Here is a 19011-nt window from a genome sequence, read left to right on the forward strand (position 1 = left end):
GAGCAAACTCCAGAAACTCCGTTCAAGTGCTGAAAATCGAATTCTTGACTAACCGAGCGTGCGTTCTTTTGGACGTTGAGTCGCTACGGTGCGTTTACAGAAATGAAATTGAGCGTACATGCGGATTTAAGGATAAAATGAATCGAATAGTTAAAGTTAATCACGAGTTCACTCATAAAAGAACTGTTCTTTTCGGCTCCACTCCTTTTGTGCTGCGAATCATCAAAATTTAAAGAAGTAAAATAGATGAGTTCTCGTCCAAGTTCTACAAATTTTCTTTTTGGACAAAAGATTCTTATGACTATAACATCAAACTGCCTCTTACGATAACAACACGAGTTTCTGTAACAACGTCCACTTAGAGTTCAATAGCTCTTGCGAGAGAGAATTTACTCTAAAAATAGTTTCTTTTCACTGTATTTCTAAAAAACATATATATAACACTGACAAAAAAGAAGCTTCGTTTTCTTGTCTAAACTACTTTTCTCGCCCATTCTCAAATCTTTCGATACTACTTCGACCGTCGCTCGTCGAATCACGCGCTATTAAAAATTCTGTTTTTATTGTGAATTCAGTAAGTCGACTACGAGATACAATAGAGCTTCCGACAGTTGGTCCTTCTTCCGTTCTAGCAAATGTTCTAATTTCATGAGAATTTAAACAGGTGTTTCATCGGAGGACCTGCCGGTCGACGTGAAGTGCAATTGTGTGCAAGCGTTTATGTACGTACGCACACACGCACGGCACTCCGGGCGCCGTCAGGACCATGACGTCATGCGGAGGGGTTGACTATTACACCCTATCCCTAACCCCATGAAAAGAGAAACCGGATGATTCTGCCCGGGCGACTCTCAGGACTTCCCATGGACATACTTCCAATATATGCGCGTATTATTGACTAACGCGTTGCACGTTTACGCAGCCAGCTGTGTCGCTGATTCACGAATTATGGCATCGATATTCCCAAAGAGGAAAACGGAAATAATTAACTTGTGTGTTTATAAATTACAAATTATCAGCGTCCCACAATAATGATCTGTGTTCCGCGTTGAATTTTGTATCTTTCGTTAAACTATGCATCACCAGCGTTAAAAGATTATATTTGGAATCAAAATAATTTAAATTGTTGTCAAAGAAGAAACATTCGTACGCAATATAAGCGAATTTGGTTTGTCGCTTGCTTCGATCGCCGAAGATTTCAAACTTTTTTTTACGTTCGAGCTAATGACTACTGAACCAATGGCTTTCTCGTTTACAATACTCATTAAACTTAAATGTCTGCAGATAGGAAACGTGTATTCCAGAGCTATAATAGCTTTTTGTATGGCCTTTTAAAAACCTTTAAAGTTCCGGATTTCAGTATAGACAGAGTGCTTGCATAGAAAGCAGGTCTACGTTTCTTAACTACGCGTGGTCTTAACTACGAAATTTATAATTTATCACTCTTATCAGCATCGAAAAAAATATATTATAATTAAATAATAACTAATAATATATATATATATAATAAATTAATGTAATAGATAATTAATTTTAATTAAGTAATGAAAATGATTTGACGGCAAAGTGAATCGTGTGGCTCTAGACAAAGCATTAGCTTGTGATTTTATATTAAACAGAGCATAATCCTATTAAATAATATCATGCAGCCGTATACTTGTCGCTATATTGTCTCACATCATTTATCTCGTCTGCTATACATGATTCTAACGTCTATTAAACAAAGTTATTTTATGGCTTTAAGAAAAATTCATAGGTGGCTCGTCGATTTCTTTCTCTTATAGTATTCCATTTACTTCCACTTTATACGATACTGCGACCGCACTAATTTTCTGCATGCAAAACCATGACCCCCGTCGCGAGCCCTTTCGCTCTGAGGGCCACAATCGCACAATCAAACCCGCGAGATTCGTCGAGAAAATCCGCGTCGCCGCATGAACGCTCTCGAAGAAGAGCCCTTTCTTCCGGAAGACGCGGCCTAATCACACGGTCCCACGGGGAATAAAGAGGGATGCGCGCGTCATCAGGAAAGAACTCGCTCTCTTACACACTCTCTTTCTCTCTCTCTTTCTGTTCGAAACCCAGAACTTTCCCTCGGCGGAGGAACCGGCCGCGGGGTGGGCCGGCTGGGCCCAAAGAGGACGTTTCCACCGTAGCATCTGCCAGTTGGTGCTTCTGCCACACAGCTGCCAAATAACACGGCCGATCCCTTCCTGACCTTCTCACTTCTCATCTCGCTTCTTCCTATCTCTTCTCTCTCGTTCGCTATATGTTTCACTTCCTCCGCACGGCCTGTTTCTTCTTCTCTTTTTCTCTTCGTCGCTTTCTCTCTCTTTCTCGCGCTCCTCTTTCTTCTCGGTCTGTCTTCATTATTTCTACGGCGACGCAGATCTCTCCTTTATGCGCCCAAGGCCCGATTCCCGCTTTGTATTCGAATCGACAAGCTGCCGCACGGAGGATGAAAGAGGAAGAAAAAGGAGGACGAAAGAGAGAAAAAGGGCGACATAACGGTGTGTGAGTGTCAGGTTATATCTGTGACTAGTACGAGGACATGCCCGGACATGCCCGGGGCTCGTGGGCTCGTGTCCCAAAGTACAAAAGACTATGCCAGACTGTCGGTCGGCGCGCGTCCCTCGTGCGTATGTGTGTGTTATGTCCCACGCGTACAAATGTATGCGTGAATTCTTATTCCGTGTTCATAGAATGTAGAGATCGGCCCTGCTATCCTTCACCGGTTTCGAGGAACTTCCGTTCCTCTCTCGGCTCCTCTTTATCTTTTTTCAATCGCCTGTTCCCCTTGAATTAATTAGAGTACGTTGCTTTACGAGAGATACTTGTATCCGCATAAAGCCGAGTGGAACCGCGAATATACGCTTTCCGTCTTTGACGTAGTTGCGAGAGGAATTTTACCGCAAACCGCAGGAAAATTTTGGCATGGAACATTCCCATATGAACGTACGTGGAATTCTCGTTTTGTTTACATCACTGAAAACGCAAACCGAGAAGAACACCATTTATTTTATTCATAAACGCGTTGATCATTTTTATGATATCAGCGAATGGAAATTTAGAGATTTTTATAAACTCTAATTTTTAGTTTCAGAATTATTTGTCTAATTACTGTATGACAAAATTTGTCTTTTGCTTAAGTAGATCTTAAAATTTATGACTAATCAATCTCAAACCTCCTACGTACATTTTAAATAACAATTCCATAAATTGTAAACATAAAGAATATATCCTTAAAAAAAACAAATAGGAAATTTTACTACTGGCTGCGTTCCGATATTCCCTGAAGTTCATAGTACTAAAAATCTATAGTGTACGTGACGTAAACTATAGATTTTCAGTACTGGCAGTGAATATCGGAGCACGGCCACAATGTTGAACGGCCTAAACACGATATAAAAGTTCGTTGTCCTGAACTCCAAATTATGAAGGCGCAAAAACGGATTATGCAACGGCTAGAAAGGCGCCGATACTCTCAACGTTATGCCGACACTCTTAGCTGGCGCCATTGTTGCGCAGAGAAGCTCGCGTTCGTTGCATTATCTCTCGACGATAAGACTTTCACCGCCGACGATTCGAGCATATGTTGCACTTTGCTACGCACGCATTATATTTTTCCAACACGCGCGACCGTCATCCGAGTGGTACTAACTCCGGGAGCTGCGTGCCCGAGACTCCTCGAATGCGAAATCGATGAGGGACGCGAATTAATAATGCCGATACGACCGCGAGACTCGCACATATATATATCGAAATCAATGCGACTGCATTGTCGGAATGATCCAACTGCGGACGACATTTCTATCCCGGGAAGAAAATCTTTTCAGAGAGAGGTCGTCGCGACTATTTCCGTAGAATTTACTATCGCACTATAATGAAAATTCAATTTAAGAATAAATCTCTTTTGTATAAAATTATGTACAAGTTTTATTTTCAAAAAAAAAAAAAATATATATATATATATATGTTATCTCAGCGCAGATTGTGCAGTTGCGATGGGATATATCTCGCGTGCAATCGGAATGATGTCGATTACATTCTCGTCACAGATAGGAAAGGCAGACGGTCAATTTGGCGACGTCGCGTACGCCTGCAGTGCTGTCTCGCGTGCACTCGTGCATTCTGATGTATTCCCGATTCTCTGCCCTCTACGGAGACTGCGATATCCGCTGCATGCATTGTCAACTGATTAGTCGACAGCTGCGCACACACACACACACACACACACACACGCCGCATGCAGTCGCGCACGTTTCACTATTCTTGAGGCTCTCGTCTCGCAAGTCTCGCCTCTACGAAGATTTCTAATTTAAACCACTTCGCGGTAAAATTGATACTTCCCCGTTTGCCGCGAGCCCCGATATTACGTGAACATTATACACATTTTCATTGGGCGAATCAATAACGCCGGCTAAGTATTTCATGTCGTCATTAAGTATTATTCTTATGATAGACGTTATACCGCTAAACTATATATATTGAAAACTTTTTGATTAACGCAACGCTTTTTAATTTATAAGGTAATCATAATTGCGATCACGTCACGTATCTGACTTACGGAGATTAAAAACGTAATACTTCTTTAATATACAATAATTTTTCCATGTACGACGAATTATTCGCAACTCGATTCTTCCACAAAGAATAAAATAATTTTTCGAATCTGAATCGCACGTTGTATATATGCGCGTGCTATAAAATTTAATCCTTGTCAATTTGCAGACACTAAATTATGATGTATGAAAATGCTTTATACGCGCGATGTAGCATCTCTTTGAATTATCTAATGTCGATTGGTCGGTTAAACGCGCGGAACGTATCGCGCATCAGCGATTCTTTCTCTCCCTCTAATAAAGCTCTCATCAAGACGCGATAACGCAGAAATATGGACGCGTTTTGCCCGAGGATCAATTTCATACAGAAAGTAGATAACTAAACGCGCCACAAGTGCAGTATGGGACGCGAACCGGTTGCCTATACCGGAAAATAATGAAGTGGCGAGATGTAACACGTCGCGCTATAAAGATGTCATGGTGAATAGCAGACGAAATCGCGATCATTAAGAGGAGGAGGTTCGCGCTCATTAAGAGGAGGAGGTGAGCAGGTGAAGATTAAAATACGCTATGGCGTGAAGTACGCTCTGAAATGTTTGCACCGCAACCAAACGTTTGCTCTGCGAATAATATTCACGCTTCGAATGGCTCACGAAATTTTTACGACTATCTCGCATAGCTGCGCAATGAATTCTTATATTTGAGCAGAATAAAGGCGGGATTTACGATTATTTTACAAGAATTTATCGTAAAATTATACGGTATGATAAGATTACGATAATTTTCAGAGTTAAGGGAGTAATATTGAAAGTTAAGATTAACTTAGATAGGTAACACCTTTACAAATCTGAATGCTTATAATATAAAAATGATAAAATAAAATAAGTGAAGAAAGTAAGCTGCAGATACTTTTAACAAGAATGGTACGGTCAATTTCCTAACTAAAGAATGAAAAGTAATTAAAATTCCCAATTAAAAATTTATAATTAATCTATCGCAATTAATTGTTAAATCCATTCCACGTAATTTTCAATAAAAAATATTCTTTTTAACTTAGGTGTCCGTTCTCGTCTGTCTTTACTCGTCTTCCATACTTTGTCGGTAAAGAATCAAAGGATGACGGAAGAGGCTAATAAAAGAGGAAAGACGCGATACAGAGAATATTTCTCGGAAAACTTCCCCGTCGCGTGCTCAGGTGAGACCTCGTAACCATCATTGGCTTTAGAAAAAAAAGTCGATGGTCAACGGAGCATATCTCGGAGGGAAACGGCAGACGTCCCCGTGAAAGGGGAAAGACGTCGTCGGATCGCGGATACCGTGAGTAGGCGGAATGCTTAACGCTCCAGAAAATTAGGAACGTCCTGCCTGCAGAAGTAAAAGCATATCTGCTGAGGAGTGGTGCGCGACTGGCTCGGTCGGTCTCTCGTCCTCCACCCCCTCGTCCATATGATGCAAGCCTGGCCAGGACGATAGGTATAAGGAAAAGCGGAAGGAAGAAGGGGGGGACCAGGGAGACGAGGGTACGTTGCGCGCGTTCGGGTTCCGTACCTTCGCCGTCACAAAGGTAGACAGCTGCTTCGCTTATTTCTTTCTTTTCTTTCCTCGCAGCACGCTGCTGGTTTCTTCGCCGCACGTGCAGCGTGAACCGCGTCTAATTCCTACAGGCAATCCACTCCAAAATGAAAATCCAGGAAGACAAAGAAGTGGAATTTTAGCGGTCCGAACATCAAACAGTGCAGAGATTGAGTCTACGAGACTGGAAATCGAAGAACTGCCAAGTTCCCCGAAGCGTTGCGAATTGTCTCTTAAACGTGATGAATATATTATATTCTAAAGTGAAACTTCCTGTCGTTAAATTTTTCAACACTGTTCATTAGCTGCACGTTGAGTTTAACCAACTTCACCAGTATTTATGTACACTTATTTATGTAAACCTATTCACGTTCGTTTCGAGTGTAAATTTTAAGTTAGTTATGGAAATCAGAATTTTATTTTTTAGTCTGTTAAAGCATATAAATAAATAAAAATGTATAAATATATAAGTTATACATTTATAAAATTGTATATAAGAATTTTTCGAGAAATTGTTCAAAAAGCTAACTCGATCTAAATTGCTTCGTGATTTTCAAACAATAAGCAATAAATGATATGGCATGTTATGATGCAGAACACAATTAATATAATTGCAAAAATAACTGCTATTTAAAAAAATTAAATGTTGAGAATTAAATGATCTCTTTTATGACCTATATGTTACATACGAACAACACGTTTATTGATAAAACTAACGAATAGAATAAGAAAATTGTCTATTTAGGGCTAATTATCAGATTAATTTCGAATTAAATGGTTGTGATTTTTGAATCACTAAACAAGCAGCAGTTTCTAGGATTATTGCGCTCGTAATTACCTGTGAATTCTACAACGTTGGGCTCTTAATTAATGCCGACTCATTAACACATATGAATTATTTATCTATTTTGCCTTGTGCATAATTTCCATCTACATTTCGACTAATTAATTCTCAAGCATGTAGTATCTGCAAACACGTGCAAAAATAATTCGAAAGTGTTCGCAAACTAAAAAGATATAGGCATCCGAAAAGGTGTCAAATTGCGGTTGTTTTTGGACATGAAAAAAAAAGAACAAAGTTATATATATATACTAATTGCTCCACATTCTTAATGTCTTTTTCCTACAAATCTTTCATTAAGTTTTATCTTATTTTTACAAAGATATTGAAACCACGGCGTCAATATATCTTCTTCAAGATCTTGAATTTATCGTTTATCTTTTCTCAGAAATAATGACAATTAAATATAACAACAGGAAAGAACGATTCTAGATAATGAGTTTTTCATAACGAAATCCAATTACGCCCGAATGTCAAGCGACAATTTCACTCGAACGCGATGATCCACGACGCGACGCGCGTGCACGCTGCGATGAACATCACGTGGTTGCACATACGCCCGAGCGAAAGTTACGCTATATTTCGTTGATGACGTATATGCGTGCGGAAGAGAAGGGGATTTTACGAGTAGCACATGCGACCCAGAGAGAGAGAAGATACACATCTGTAATCATGCACATGCGACGCGACGGAGACTCTAAACGCCCACCTCGCCCTCTTCTCGCGAAACTGCGTCATTCGTGCCGACGTAAACCTCGTAATTTCGTAGATCAGCATTCTGTTACACATGCAAGTACGAGCGCGGTTTCGCCAATGAGCTCGCGAATATTTACACCCTCGATCTTCTCAGTGCGAAATTCGGTTAGCGCCAGGAACGATGCTAAAAATACGATTAGGACATTACATATATTTAGTTAGACATTCGAGATTGGACAGTGGAAGCCGAAACAAAATTGTAATGTTACGATAAATTGTTACGATATAATCGTTTATAACCCTTTGTCACCTAAGTTAAGAGAAATAATAAAATAAAAAATTAAGTTATATTACAGTTAGGTAATAAAATCTGCAAAAGATACAATATGTGTGAGAAGACACAAAAATAGAAAAGGAAATTGATGTAAGAGTTGAACAACGTGTACAGTTCAATTCAGCTGCATAGATCAAGAATAATCATATTATTAATATGTAACTTTTCCTGCATGATTATGGAAATTGTTTTATATTTGACATTTTTTCAAGAGAACGCGCGCGTCGCTGCTTTCGTGAGATCAAATACAATGTGTTGAATTACTCATCCGCCCACGATGTCTTCCTTGCGTAGGGTACCCTAAACGCCCACCTATCTCCATCACCCTTTTACCTTTCCACAAAAGTACGCTACACGAAACCTCGTAAATGTCATTAACTTGAAAGTGGAATCAAGTAATAAAACGGTCACAAAATTGCATTCTAATAAACATGTAAATAGGAGATTGTAATGCCACGAGATTTGCACATTTCTCGTATAAAATTAGAACAGAAAAAAAGAAACTCGAATTTTCTCCGATCTAGATGGTAACTTCGCAGAAAATAATAAAATATGAAAATGAAATGTTTGAGTTCGGATCATATTTGAATTAATTTCTCTCTCAATCATTATTCAACGGATTTTATTTATATCTAAATTTTCCTTTTACGCAATGTCTTCCAAATAATTGCAAGAGCACGTACGTTTTACAAAAAAAAGAAGATTTTACTAAATTGATAAAATAATCGTGCGATCATTAATTTTGATTCACTTATCGAACAATGCGAGATTCGTTATTATTCATTACACGCTCCGTTACATTTGATACCTAATATACGAGAATACTATTCGCGTACTATCTTCATCTGATGAATTAATAATACGTCTCTCGACTCTGCACTGTGCTCCACTTCATCGACTTCGAACACTATCATTAAATCACGCAGGACGTTTCTCTAGTAATTTGCATTAGACATATATCCATCTTTACTTTCTCTCCTCTGATGCTATGTTGACGAGCGACGCGCTTCGCGATTTGGAATGAAAGTTAGAAACCGCAGATGTATAAGTGATGATGAAATTCAAGACAATTGAGTAACTCGATGATACATGCATATTGATTGTCCCAAACTAATATTCCTTTGAAATGGGGAGTGCCACTTAAATTTAAATACGTAAATGCGCTAATTTGCAATCGTGAGAGATTTCGAGATTTCGCGCGCTATCATTATATCGTTAAATACGGATATACATATTTACTTCAACAGAAAATAGAGGTAAGTATCTATAAACATTTTCAGGCTGATTATTAATTTACAGCTTGCGTTATAACTTAAAATCGATTCTTAAAGTCCATATCCGGCTATCACTCCCTGCAGGTGCATTAGAAGCGAAAAACTCGACATAAAACAAGTCTTTAAGATAATGACACAAGTGACGAAGTCTAGTTTCAGTTTAGCTTTGGGAAGTAAGATTGAGAAGCGTCGCGCGCCCGAAAACCTGGATCGGACGCGCGCACTTTCACGCAGGCCGGCCGGTTGAGAACCGCTGTACGGCCCGCTGTTGCGTCGCGCGCTCGCGCAGACGCGCGCGGCGGATCCGCCACATATACACAATCCCGAGTACGTGATTATGCCAGGTCAGAGAAAAGAAACGACGTTTGTAAATCGGCTATTCCACGATTGTGCTCTACGAACGCGGAGTATCAACGACGATCGTCGCCGTTTCGACGGTAATTACGTTGCAAGTTTCCCAAGTATCTCCCATCTCCTCGTTCTCATGAACGGCAATGACAATGGAGAGCGATTGAATTTACAATTTGTCCAAAAACTAAAATCGCCAAAAGACACGTGAATTTAGATTTAATTGTAATAAATAATAATTATTTTTATTTACAATACTCCTTTAGAGAAGAGAGAGATATTATGATTTATTTATATCCTTAAAATATCCCGGTGCTCGCAATTTTGAAAGGACATGCGTGCGTGCAATAATTCTGGCATGCTCCGTACGGTGAAATAACATTTCAGTCGAGCAACACATTCTATTCAATATTTGGCAAAATCATGTGAAAAAGCATGTTTAAAAAGAAAGTAGTTCTGTAGTATACAAAAAAGAAAGTGTGCTCTACGATATTAAATATTCCACATCGATTGTCGAATTATCGACGATAGAGTATCGTTTGCGTGAATTGTCTTATTTACAACTGCAATGATGATTAATGACAGGATTATATGTACACACACGGCGCTATGTCTCGACGTTGCACGATACTCCAGCCGTCGATATGTTACGGTAATCATATCGAATCGCAATTAATTTAACGTGCCAGACGTGCATTCAATTAACGGACTCATACGTCGATTAATGCGCGGACATGATTTTCGGTAGGCACGCCGGTAACGTGGGCTTAATAGGCGTAATAGGTATGATTAATTAGCGGGAATCGAAAGGTCTCGCGTTGCACGACGAAAAGAAAGCTGCTACTTCGCGTGTGCTGCCGCGAATCATAACTATATACTGTTGCCGTGTCGACCACGCGTAATTACGTAATTTACACCCGTAATTAATCTCCTCGAATCAGCTCCCGAGAGACGCCGAGCTTTTTCGCTGCACGCATTATCGAAAACAGGCAATATTTTTCGTTTGTTCCGATACGAGAGAAGATAACTTGGAGAGACGCTATCTCGAGGTACGCTCAACACAAATACACGTGAGATCGTAAAAATCTATTAGCGTCTGCCGCCGAAAGAAAACAAAGAGCAAGAAGTTTCTTGAATAATCTAATAGTCAGTAATCAGATGCCTCTCGTGCGCTTCTTTTACGCTGCGCTTCAGCACCAAGGGTGACACGAACACGCACACATATCAATAACTTCTAGAGATTACTTACGCGATACTGATTTCCTTTACAATTCGCGCTATCGCTTCGTATTTTCTTTATCTACGTATTTTCTTTATCTACGCGTTCGAACGGCCGCGGGACGCAAGACACGTGCGGGGTGGCGCGGACGCGGCGCGGAACGAAAATTCGATTAAGTCATCGCGAACGGATGCAAAACAACGATGACGTAAGGTACCGCGACGATGAGGTGTAATCCGCTCGAGTCATTTATTCTTATCCGAGTTCTTTTTTGTTCGTCCCGATACGATCGCCCTGGCGCCGCGCGTTGCCGCGTCAAAAGACGTCCGTCGCTCAAACGTAACGTTGCGTCCGTTGGTTCTCGTGACGTCTCGCCGAGCTTACTACGCATTACACGAACGGGAAATGTGGCCGTGGCTTCGCCGATCGATAGTACCGGCTGACTGACCCGTGCTCCGAAAGCACGTGCTAAACACGGGGAAGCCGGTCGAACGGCGCCGTTTTCCGGTGTCCTCGCCGGGGTAAAACATGGCGACGTCGTACGGGCAACATGCCCCGCGAAACTAACGTATCCCCGTCATCCTCTCTCTCCCGCGCGATCCCTTTCTCATCTCTCTTTACCGAACTTTCCTCCCGCAGTATATTACTTTGCATGACCTGTCGCTACGTTGCGTGCACGGCGTTTGCATTGTCGTCGCGTTCGATTGCAGAAGCAGAAAATAGGGCCGCGCGAATAATTCGATAATTGAGTGGTTCATCAAGAGAGTGTGTTATTCCGCAATTTCCACAATGAGGTTTAATAGAGAAAAATCGATCTTTTCAGAATGCCCGTAGCTGGAGTACACGTATACGATATTATCGCGGCATGCTTTCCGTTTATCGCGCATGGCATCATCTATGAAATTATCATTGACAGCCTGAGGAATTAATTTTTTTACCGTAGTTCATTTCCTTGGAAACTCGAAGCGAAATCCAATATGCGATATTTTAATGTTCACAATCATGTCATGTAATTTACAGCGATGCGTGATGCAACCTAATACATTCTCAAACTCACTTTTCCTATATTTGTTCACTCTCTTGTGGAATTGCTCACACTTGATAAATTACTCGTATAATAATAAAAAATATCAATTTTAATGCCATCCTTTTAAAAGCGTAAAAATTAGCTCAAAATTGTTGTTATATCTTTCATATATGTATTGTTTTTTTTTTAGCAAAATTGAATATTTTCTATGTCATTTTTTTTTCATTAATTTTCAATATATGAAATATCGAAGATTTTTATGATTAATATAGCGTAACGCAAAAGCACAAAATTCCAATCATCTCGCAACGAAGGATATGATTTATGCCACTTTCATAATCACGGGCACGGCAAAACCAGCTATCAATCATCAATAATATCGCAAAGATGTTGGAAGTATCATTATCGCGACTATAATCCACGTGATTTGCACGAACGATTGAACTGAAATTTTCAGCCGCTCGCGCGCTACACTCGCTAAAGAGGCCGCGTAGCAGAAAACGCAATTGCAACGTGTGCGACTCCGCGCAATTATGCAGATTATTCCTACCCGCGTGTGAAGGATCGCGAACCCGTCGGCGTAAACTTCATTGCCACACATGGAAAACTTTGGAGCGCGCTGTCGTAAGCGATAGCGACGCGGATATAATGCGGGGAATGTTCGCTGAAAACGATATAGCGACGACAGATTGCGGCGATATATTGTGTTTTGCATTCTCGATGCGATTCTCTTTCTTTAAACGAATGTATGCATAATGCATATATCTTCCAAGCGTTCTTGAATGTTTTTTAGATATGTACTTGTAAAGCAATTATCGAACTCGAGATAAAATATCGGATATTTCCTCGCTAAAATATTTTTCACTCCATTTTACCAAAACTTCCTTTAAATAAAACATTTTTTTTTTTTTAGAATTTACATGTCTTTTATTTTTTTTCTCATATCTATATGTGATCTGTAATTCAACATAGTGTACATAATTAAAGAGCCTATAACGTAATACGTAAGCTACACTGAGAAAAAATACTGTTGCTTTAATTAAATGTGGAATTCCGGGGTGCCAAAAATATAAATAGTTGATTCAATTGTATAAATAGTTGATTCAATATTTGAATTATTAAAACAACTACACTATAGTTGAATCAACTATTTATACAATTGAATCAACTATTTATGTTTTTGGCCCCGGAATTCCACATTTAATTGAAGCAACAGTAATTTTTTCTCAGTGTAATACATATCTGTAGAGATTCCTCTTTATCTCGTTCTCTCGTAAGACCTATTCTGAGTTTGAAAAAAATATAGATCGTACGGATAATTTAAAAGAAGTGCACGTTTAAAGACTGGAGAGTGCGTATCCCATGTGGAAAATTGTTAAGGCAACCTTAATAAGCTTCGGGGCCTTTAAGGGCTTAAACGTGGGTTCCCTAATAAGGATTTCCACATTATTGCCAGGCTAGGTCCCAGTAGGGCGATATCAATTTTGGGTAGCTCAATTAATGTGTGGCCTGAATAAGGAAACTTAATAAGGGCCTTAATGGGACTTGATCAAGGTAGCGATTATTAAAATAGAGATTTATTTATTTTAAAACTTAGTCGGGATTTCGATAGAAAAGAAACATCAAGGCGTAAATAAATTAAAAACTCTTCAAGGTTATTTCGATCAACGTAAAACAATTTTAATTATTCATACATTAAAAAAATTTTTTAAAACATTTAAAAATATAACATTATTATTTTATTACTCTTTTTAAACTGAATTTGTTTCTTAAGATGATTTTTGAAAAATTATATATTTGCGCTGATTATGACATATGTAGACTATATATAACACTTACATTAAATTAAGAAGTAGTCTACCACGTAAGACAGTTGGCTCACGATCCAGAGGTCCCGAGTTCGAATCCCACCAAGGTAAGTGTTTTTTTCAAATACGAGAAAATATTTATAATCATAGACTGCATCTTAAGAGACAAATTTAGTTAAAAAATAGTAATAAAATTTCGAAATAAATAATTTTTTTGTCGGGTGAATGTTCGTTTTAAAGTATTATTATAATTCCTCTGGCATTAAGAGGACTGCAATCTTAAGTCTAGTGTCTCATGGTTAGAGGATATTCCTCTAGATTTTAAAATATCTTCTTGAGACCGTATTTCAGAGAAAAATCCTCTAAAATCAAGCGGGAGCCATTAAACGACAAAATATTTTTTTTGGGGTGTTCATAAGGCAATTATCAAGGCCCTGATTATTTAGCCTCTAAGGGCCCTCAGTGAAAAAGCGTGACCGGCCTTAAAGGGTTCTTATTGGGCTTCCACATTAGGGCCCAAACAAAGTTAGGGAAAATTAACAGGGGCCTTATCAAAGCCCTAACGCAATTTCCACACGGGATATCCCCTTAATAAGATTCGTCGCCGACGCGTCGCGGTCGTACCGAGCGAGCGAGTCGTCGCGACAACGGCACGACCGACGACGCAACACGGGCGCGGAAGCGGAACAACGTACGCGTGCATCCGGATCCCTGCGGGAAGTCTTTCGCGTCGTGTGTTGTCGCGTCAATTAACGTCGTTTCTCGCCGGCAAAATTAACGCCTCTCTTTCGAATACAGCCGAAAATAAAGCGAACGCCAGTACGGCGCGTTCTATTTTCACTCGGCGCCCCAGTAGCGTCGGCATTACATGAAATTTAAGTAGAAGTCATATTTAAATGCGATCGATCGCTATCGCCGATAAGAACCGAGCGGAGCGTGATGGAGCACGGTCACAGGTCATCTTATTTCGACTCCTCGAGTCCTCGCCTTTGCATTGAGTTGCATCGTCGACTAAACTCGTACAAGAATTCACAGTAGTTCTCTCTACTCTCTCACATATGTTAGATGATCATACGTATATATTAATAATATGCAATGATATATTATTAAATTACTGACAGTACTCTTAATAATTCCGAACAATTTTATAGTAAGTCCTAATATTAAACTTTTAATGTAAAGTTTTTTTAAGTGAGGAGCTTTAAAGCATTTAAAGAATAAAGCGTGTCTACCGTCAAAAACTAAAAAGTATGTATTAGTTAAATAGCAAATTCGGTGAATTTAATTTAATAATAATAAAAAAAATTTATTTATATATTTTATATAGTCTCTCATTTAAAAATAATACTAAACTAATTTTTACTAATAATTTAAAACTCCCTAGTTGATCCTATATTTCTCATTTCAATAACCCTTTTCTCTACGCGAGTTTCAGCTTTTTTTAAAACTGGAGAAAGAATTCGAGCGTCCATATTCGCGCGCGATATTCAGCTAAATGTAGTCGCAATAAAAAAAAAACCAGAAAAAAACACCAATATCGATGTATTCTGATGTCTATTGCGCCAGCACTGTTTGGAGTCACTCGTGTATACCGTCGAATAAACTCGATAGAGGTTCAAAACCGTCCGGCCGCCATTGCTCGGCCGGCCCGAGTCGTCGTACATAGAAATCTAGGCCGCATTATGGATCTACATGTAGATAGCTTACGTGAGGAGTTACGGTTGAGCGCGCGTGATCATCTCGAATTCGAAAATCGATCGATAAATTCGCCTTTTTGCATCACGAAGATACATACTTAAGATCTTAACTGGAGGAACTGATGTCTTTCATAAAGAGCAATTCTTAATGTAGTTTCAACGTCCATTCCCATATTATGTTTTTTGCGCCATACTCTGTTACATCGTTCTTTTATTACCAGTTAGACGCTGAGTAAATCTTTGCTTTTCAAATATCTCCGTTAAAACGTTAAAAAATTTTTTCCGCTCTAGTCTGGTTTTTCTGGATTATAATAACCGGTTAATATCGGGGATAGAGGTGTGCAGGATTAAGTATCGTTGAGTTTCCACATTTTGTGGAATCTGTAATTCGAGCTATAGTCGTCATACGACGACGTCTATTATTATTATTTAATTAACGCGAACTTCCATTTCAGGTTTTCAGACTCGCAAAATCAGGCTGTCGCTTCGGCGGGTTGTTTCAAGTCCGGATGCACGATTTACGCGTAATTATTCAGACGTAGGTACATTATTTAACAGAGCGTGTATAAAATATCGACATAAAACGTATCGTTACATTCCTGTAAATTTATTCGGAACACACCGAGATAATGAAATTCCATCCTACTTTCACATTTCCACCGTTAATAGGAACATGACGTCGTATTATGGCTGAGATAACGTGAGTCGTGTCTTCTATTGTCATTTCAAAAATTAATCCGCGATGGACGAGATGTTACACCTTGTAACTTCCTTAATAATAATCTCTTTTGCGGTGCAAAATAAAATATATGTAATACGATACAAAGGTATGTAGTATAACAAAGATAGTACAAAGACGACAATAAAATATAACACGAAAACATCTATAAAAAATAATAGATAACGATTTTAACTTGAGAAGTTAATTCCATATTACATCAAATATCCACACCACGGTTTCTTATATTTTAACTCGATCTTTGAAGAGTAAATAGAGTAAGAAATAATTTTTTTATTTGAGATATTGTGATGATTTTCCTTAAATTGTGTCTTACTTTGAAACAAAGGAGGCGCTAAAATAAAGAACTTTTTCCTAAAACGGGAAACAAGACTTCCTTTGGATTCAAGAAGATAGAACACTCTTTATACAAACTATACTTATTATGAATGAGTTATTTTCATCACTCTGTTTCTCTCTGTGAATTTATATAACGCGATATTGGACAATGTTTTAATGCTACGCCTGCACTCCATTTATATTTTATATTTAAATCGTGCGTTAATTGCATGTAACGCATGCGGCAATACGTTATTTAAAGTAATGTATCATTTAAACGACCCTGAGTGATGATGGCGTTAACGGTCTTTTCCAACAACGATCACCAATTATTTATAATTACAATCGGCTCAAACTCGCGTGGCACGTGTAGTGCGACTATAAATACACGATGTGTCGTAATAATGCGCGACCGCGCGTATTTTTGATACATTTATTGAAGCTAAATTACAATATCCTGACTAATCTCAAATTAATATTTATATTTTGGCAATTTCTTAGACTTCACGAATCTATACTGATAGCATTCTTAAATATTAGAAAATGAAATTTGATGCTAACGACAATAGCTCTTCTCCAGTAATAACTCTTTTTCAGTATAAAACACATACAAATAATTTTTTTGCTGCACTGTATTGCCGTGCTTTACATTAAAATTCATCAGTTATTCGGAAAATTAAGTAAATGAACAAATTTAATTTGAGACTGATTTACTAAGATTTTTAACGTTAAGACTAAAAAAAATCTTTGTGAAAAAATGTCCATTTGTATTTCTGCTTAAATCGAGTCCAGATATTTAAAGAGCGATACCTTAATAATAGAAATAGAAGAGTGCGGTACAGTATAGATTTTTGAATCGTTGCATCGCGGTTAGGTGCACTTTGCTTATGATAGTATCACACATGGTTGAGTGGATCGATAAACTCACCGGGAAAATAGGACGACACATAATGGAATCATTTATATACCACCCGCAAAAATGATCGTCGTTGAAACCGCGTCATTTCGCGCACAATATGCGAGCATCTCGTGAAAATTAAACGTCATCGCTGCTATAGCCGCCGTTTTACTGGGCGACACGAATTATCGTGAAAGATTGATTATTTCGCGATTAAAAAAAAAATTATACGCACGGTGATAAGTGATCATAGGATCATTAGTTTTTTTTTTTAATTACCGTTCTTTTACAATAGATCGTTAAGTGATGATAGTACTCTCTCTTTCACAACTCGCGTATATAATAAAAAAAATATAAGTCTCTTTTGCACTTAATATTATGTTCGTTACGCTTTTACATGTGTAAGTATCACATATTGATGAAAGAAGTATATAAAGCATTCGTACAGAGATATATTTTAGTGTGAAAGATATTATAAGCCATCAAGCTTATAATAGATATCTCATACTTTTTAATAAGTTATCAGTAATAGATTTCAGAAATAACAACCTTTTTTAAATATCGTTACATGAATCAGACAGAAAGTAATATTTGATAAAAATTAAAAATATCTGTATAGTACCTATATATATTATCACGATTACGACAGACGATTAATTCATTCAGGAATATAATTGCTACTTGATAGTATTTAATTTATAGATATACATGTATAATATGATTGAAAATTCTGCGAGAAGCCTCCCCATCGTAAAACTTTTGACATCATCTAATGCGTACTCACCCGCTAGAATCAGGTTGCGCTCTTGCTTCAACAGGCAATCCAAAAATATATGGAACATGTGTGTGTTTGTATATATATAGATATCAACGTATATATATTCAACGTGTATATATAGAAGCTCCTAATATTGGGATGAAACGTTAATCACAGTTGCTGCTCCTCTATAGACTCCTCAAAGCGTTGATGATGCGGTGCCGTCCAATCGGTGATCCTCGATCGAGCATTCCTGATGACCAACACGTCGCGTGTCGTTAATGTGCGCGATCACGAGATCCGTCAGCTCGCCGACGAGGAACGAACGGGTCTCGCGCGCGAGAAAAGGAGGCATGAGATCGCGCGGCGAGACAGAGAACGAACGCTACTTAATTGCGCGTAATGGAGAAAAATAAATCAGCAGGAGTGACGAGAGAGCAGAAAGCCATGGCATGGAGAGCGCGCGGCTCGATCTCTCTCGTCGGCGCGAGACAAATTTACCATAAATTACCGGAATAACGGAAAACCACCGGTTGTCTCTCGGCGAGATGTATTACGCCTATAAATTATGATTATCGCAGGACAAAATGGATTTGACCCCTTTCCGCCCACGATCTACCAGCGTTTAAATTGACCGTTTTTAATTGCGCCCTTGATACCGAACCCTCGATACGTAAACCGCAAGATTTCGTTGGCGCGAGGAGTTTTTGCATGTATACCAATAGAGAGATGATAAACGCGTATTTCCTAATTCGTATTCACATTCAGATATAAATCGCCCACGTAATGGACACTCAGGATATTATATATCGTGCAATTATATGCTTCTCGATCTCTTTCGCGTGCACGCGTATGCATATATATATTCGTCGCATGTATCGTCTACCTTTCTCTCGTTACAAGAATCGCGGAACAAAGCGC

At 38.7% G+C, this 19011-nt stretch overlaps 1 protein-coding gene across 2 annotated transcripts in view; it reads right to left on the minus strand.

The window, feature by feature from the left end:
* LOC112459372 overlaps positions 1-18358 on the minus strand; it is a 95709-nt gene extending 77351 nt beyond the window's left edge. For both annotated transcript variants that reach the window (XM_025023459.1, XM_025023446.1), the window contains exon 1: positions 18118-18358. In XM_025023459.1, the coding sequence (XP_024879227.1) occupies positions 18118-18175 (58 nt within the window). In that variant the 5' untranslated portion in view covers positions 18176-18358. The remainder of the gene's footprint in view (positions 1-18117) is intronic.
* Positions 18359-19011: the final 653 nt, after the last annotated feature.

This window comes from Temnothorax curvispinosus, unplaced genomic scaffold (genome assembly GCF_003070985.1).
Source record: "Temnothorax curvispinosus isolate PA1 unplaced genomic scaffold, ASM307098v1 QBEX01000981.1, whole genome shotgun sequence".
Classification (NCBI taxonomy): Eukaryota; Metazoa; Arthropoda; class Insecta; order Hymenoptera; family Formicidae; genus Temnothorax; species Temnothorax curvispinosus.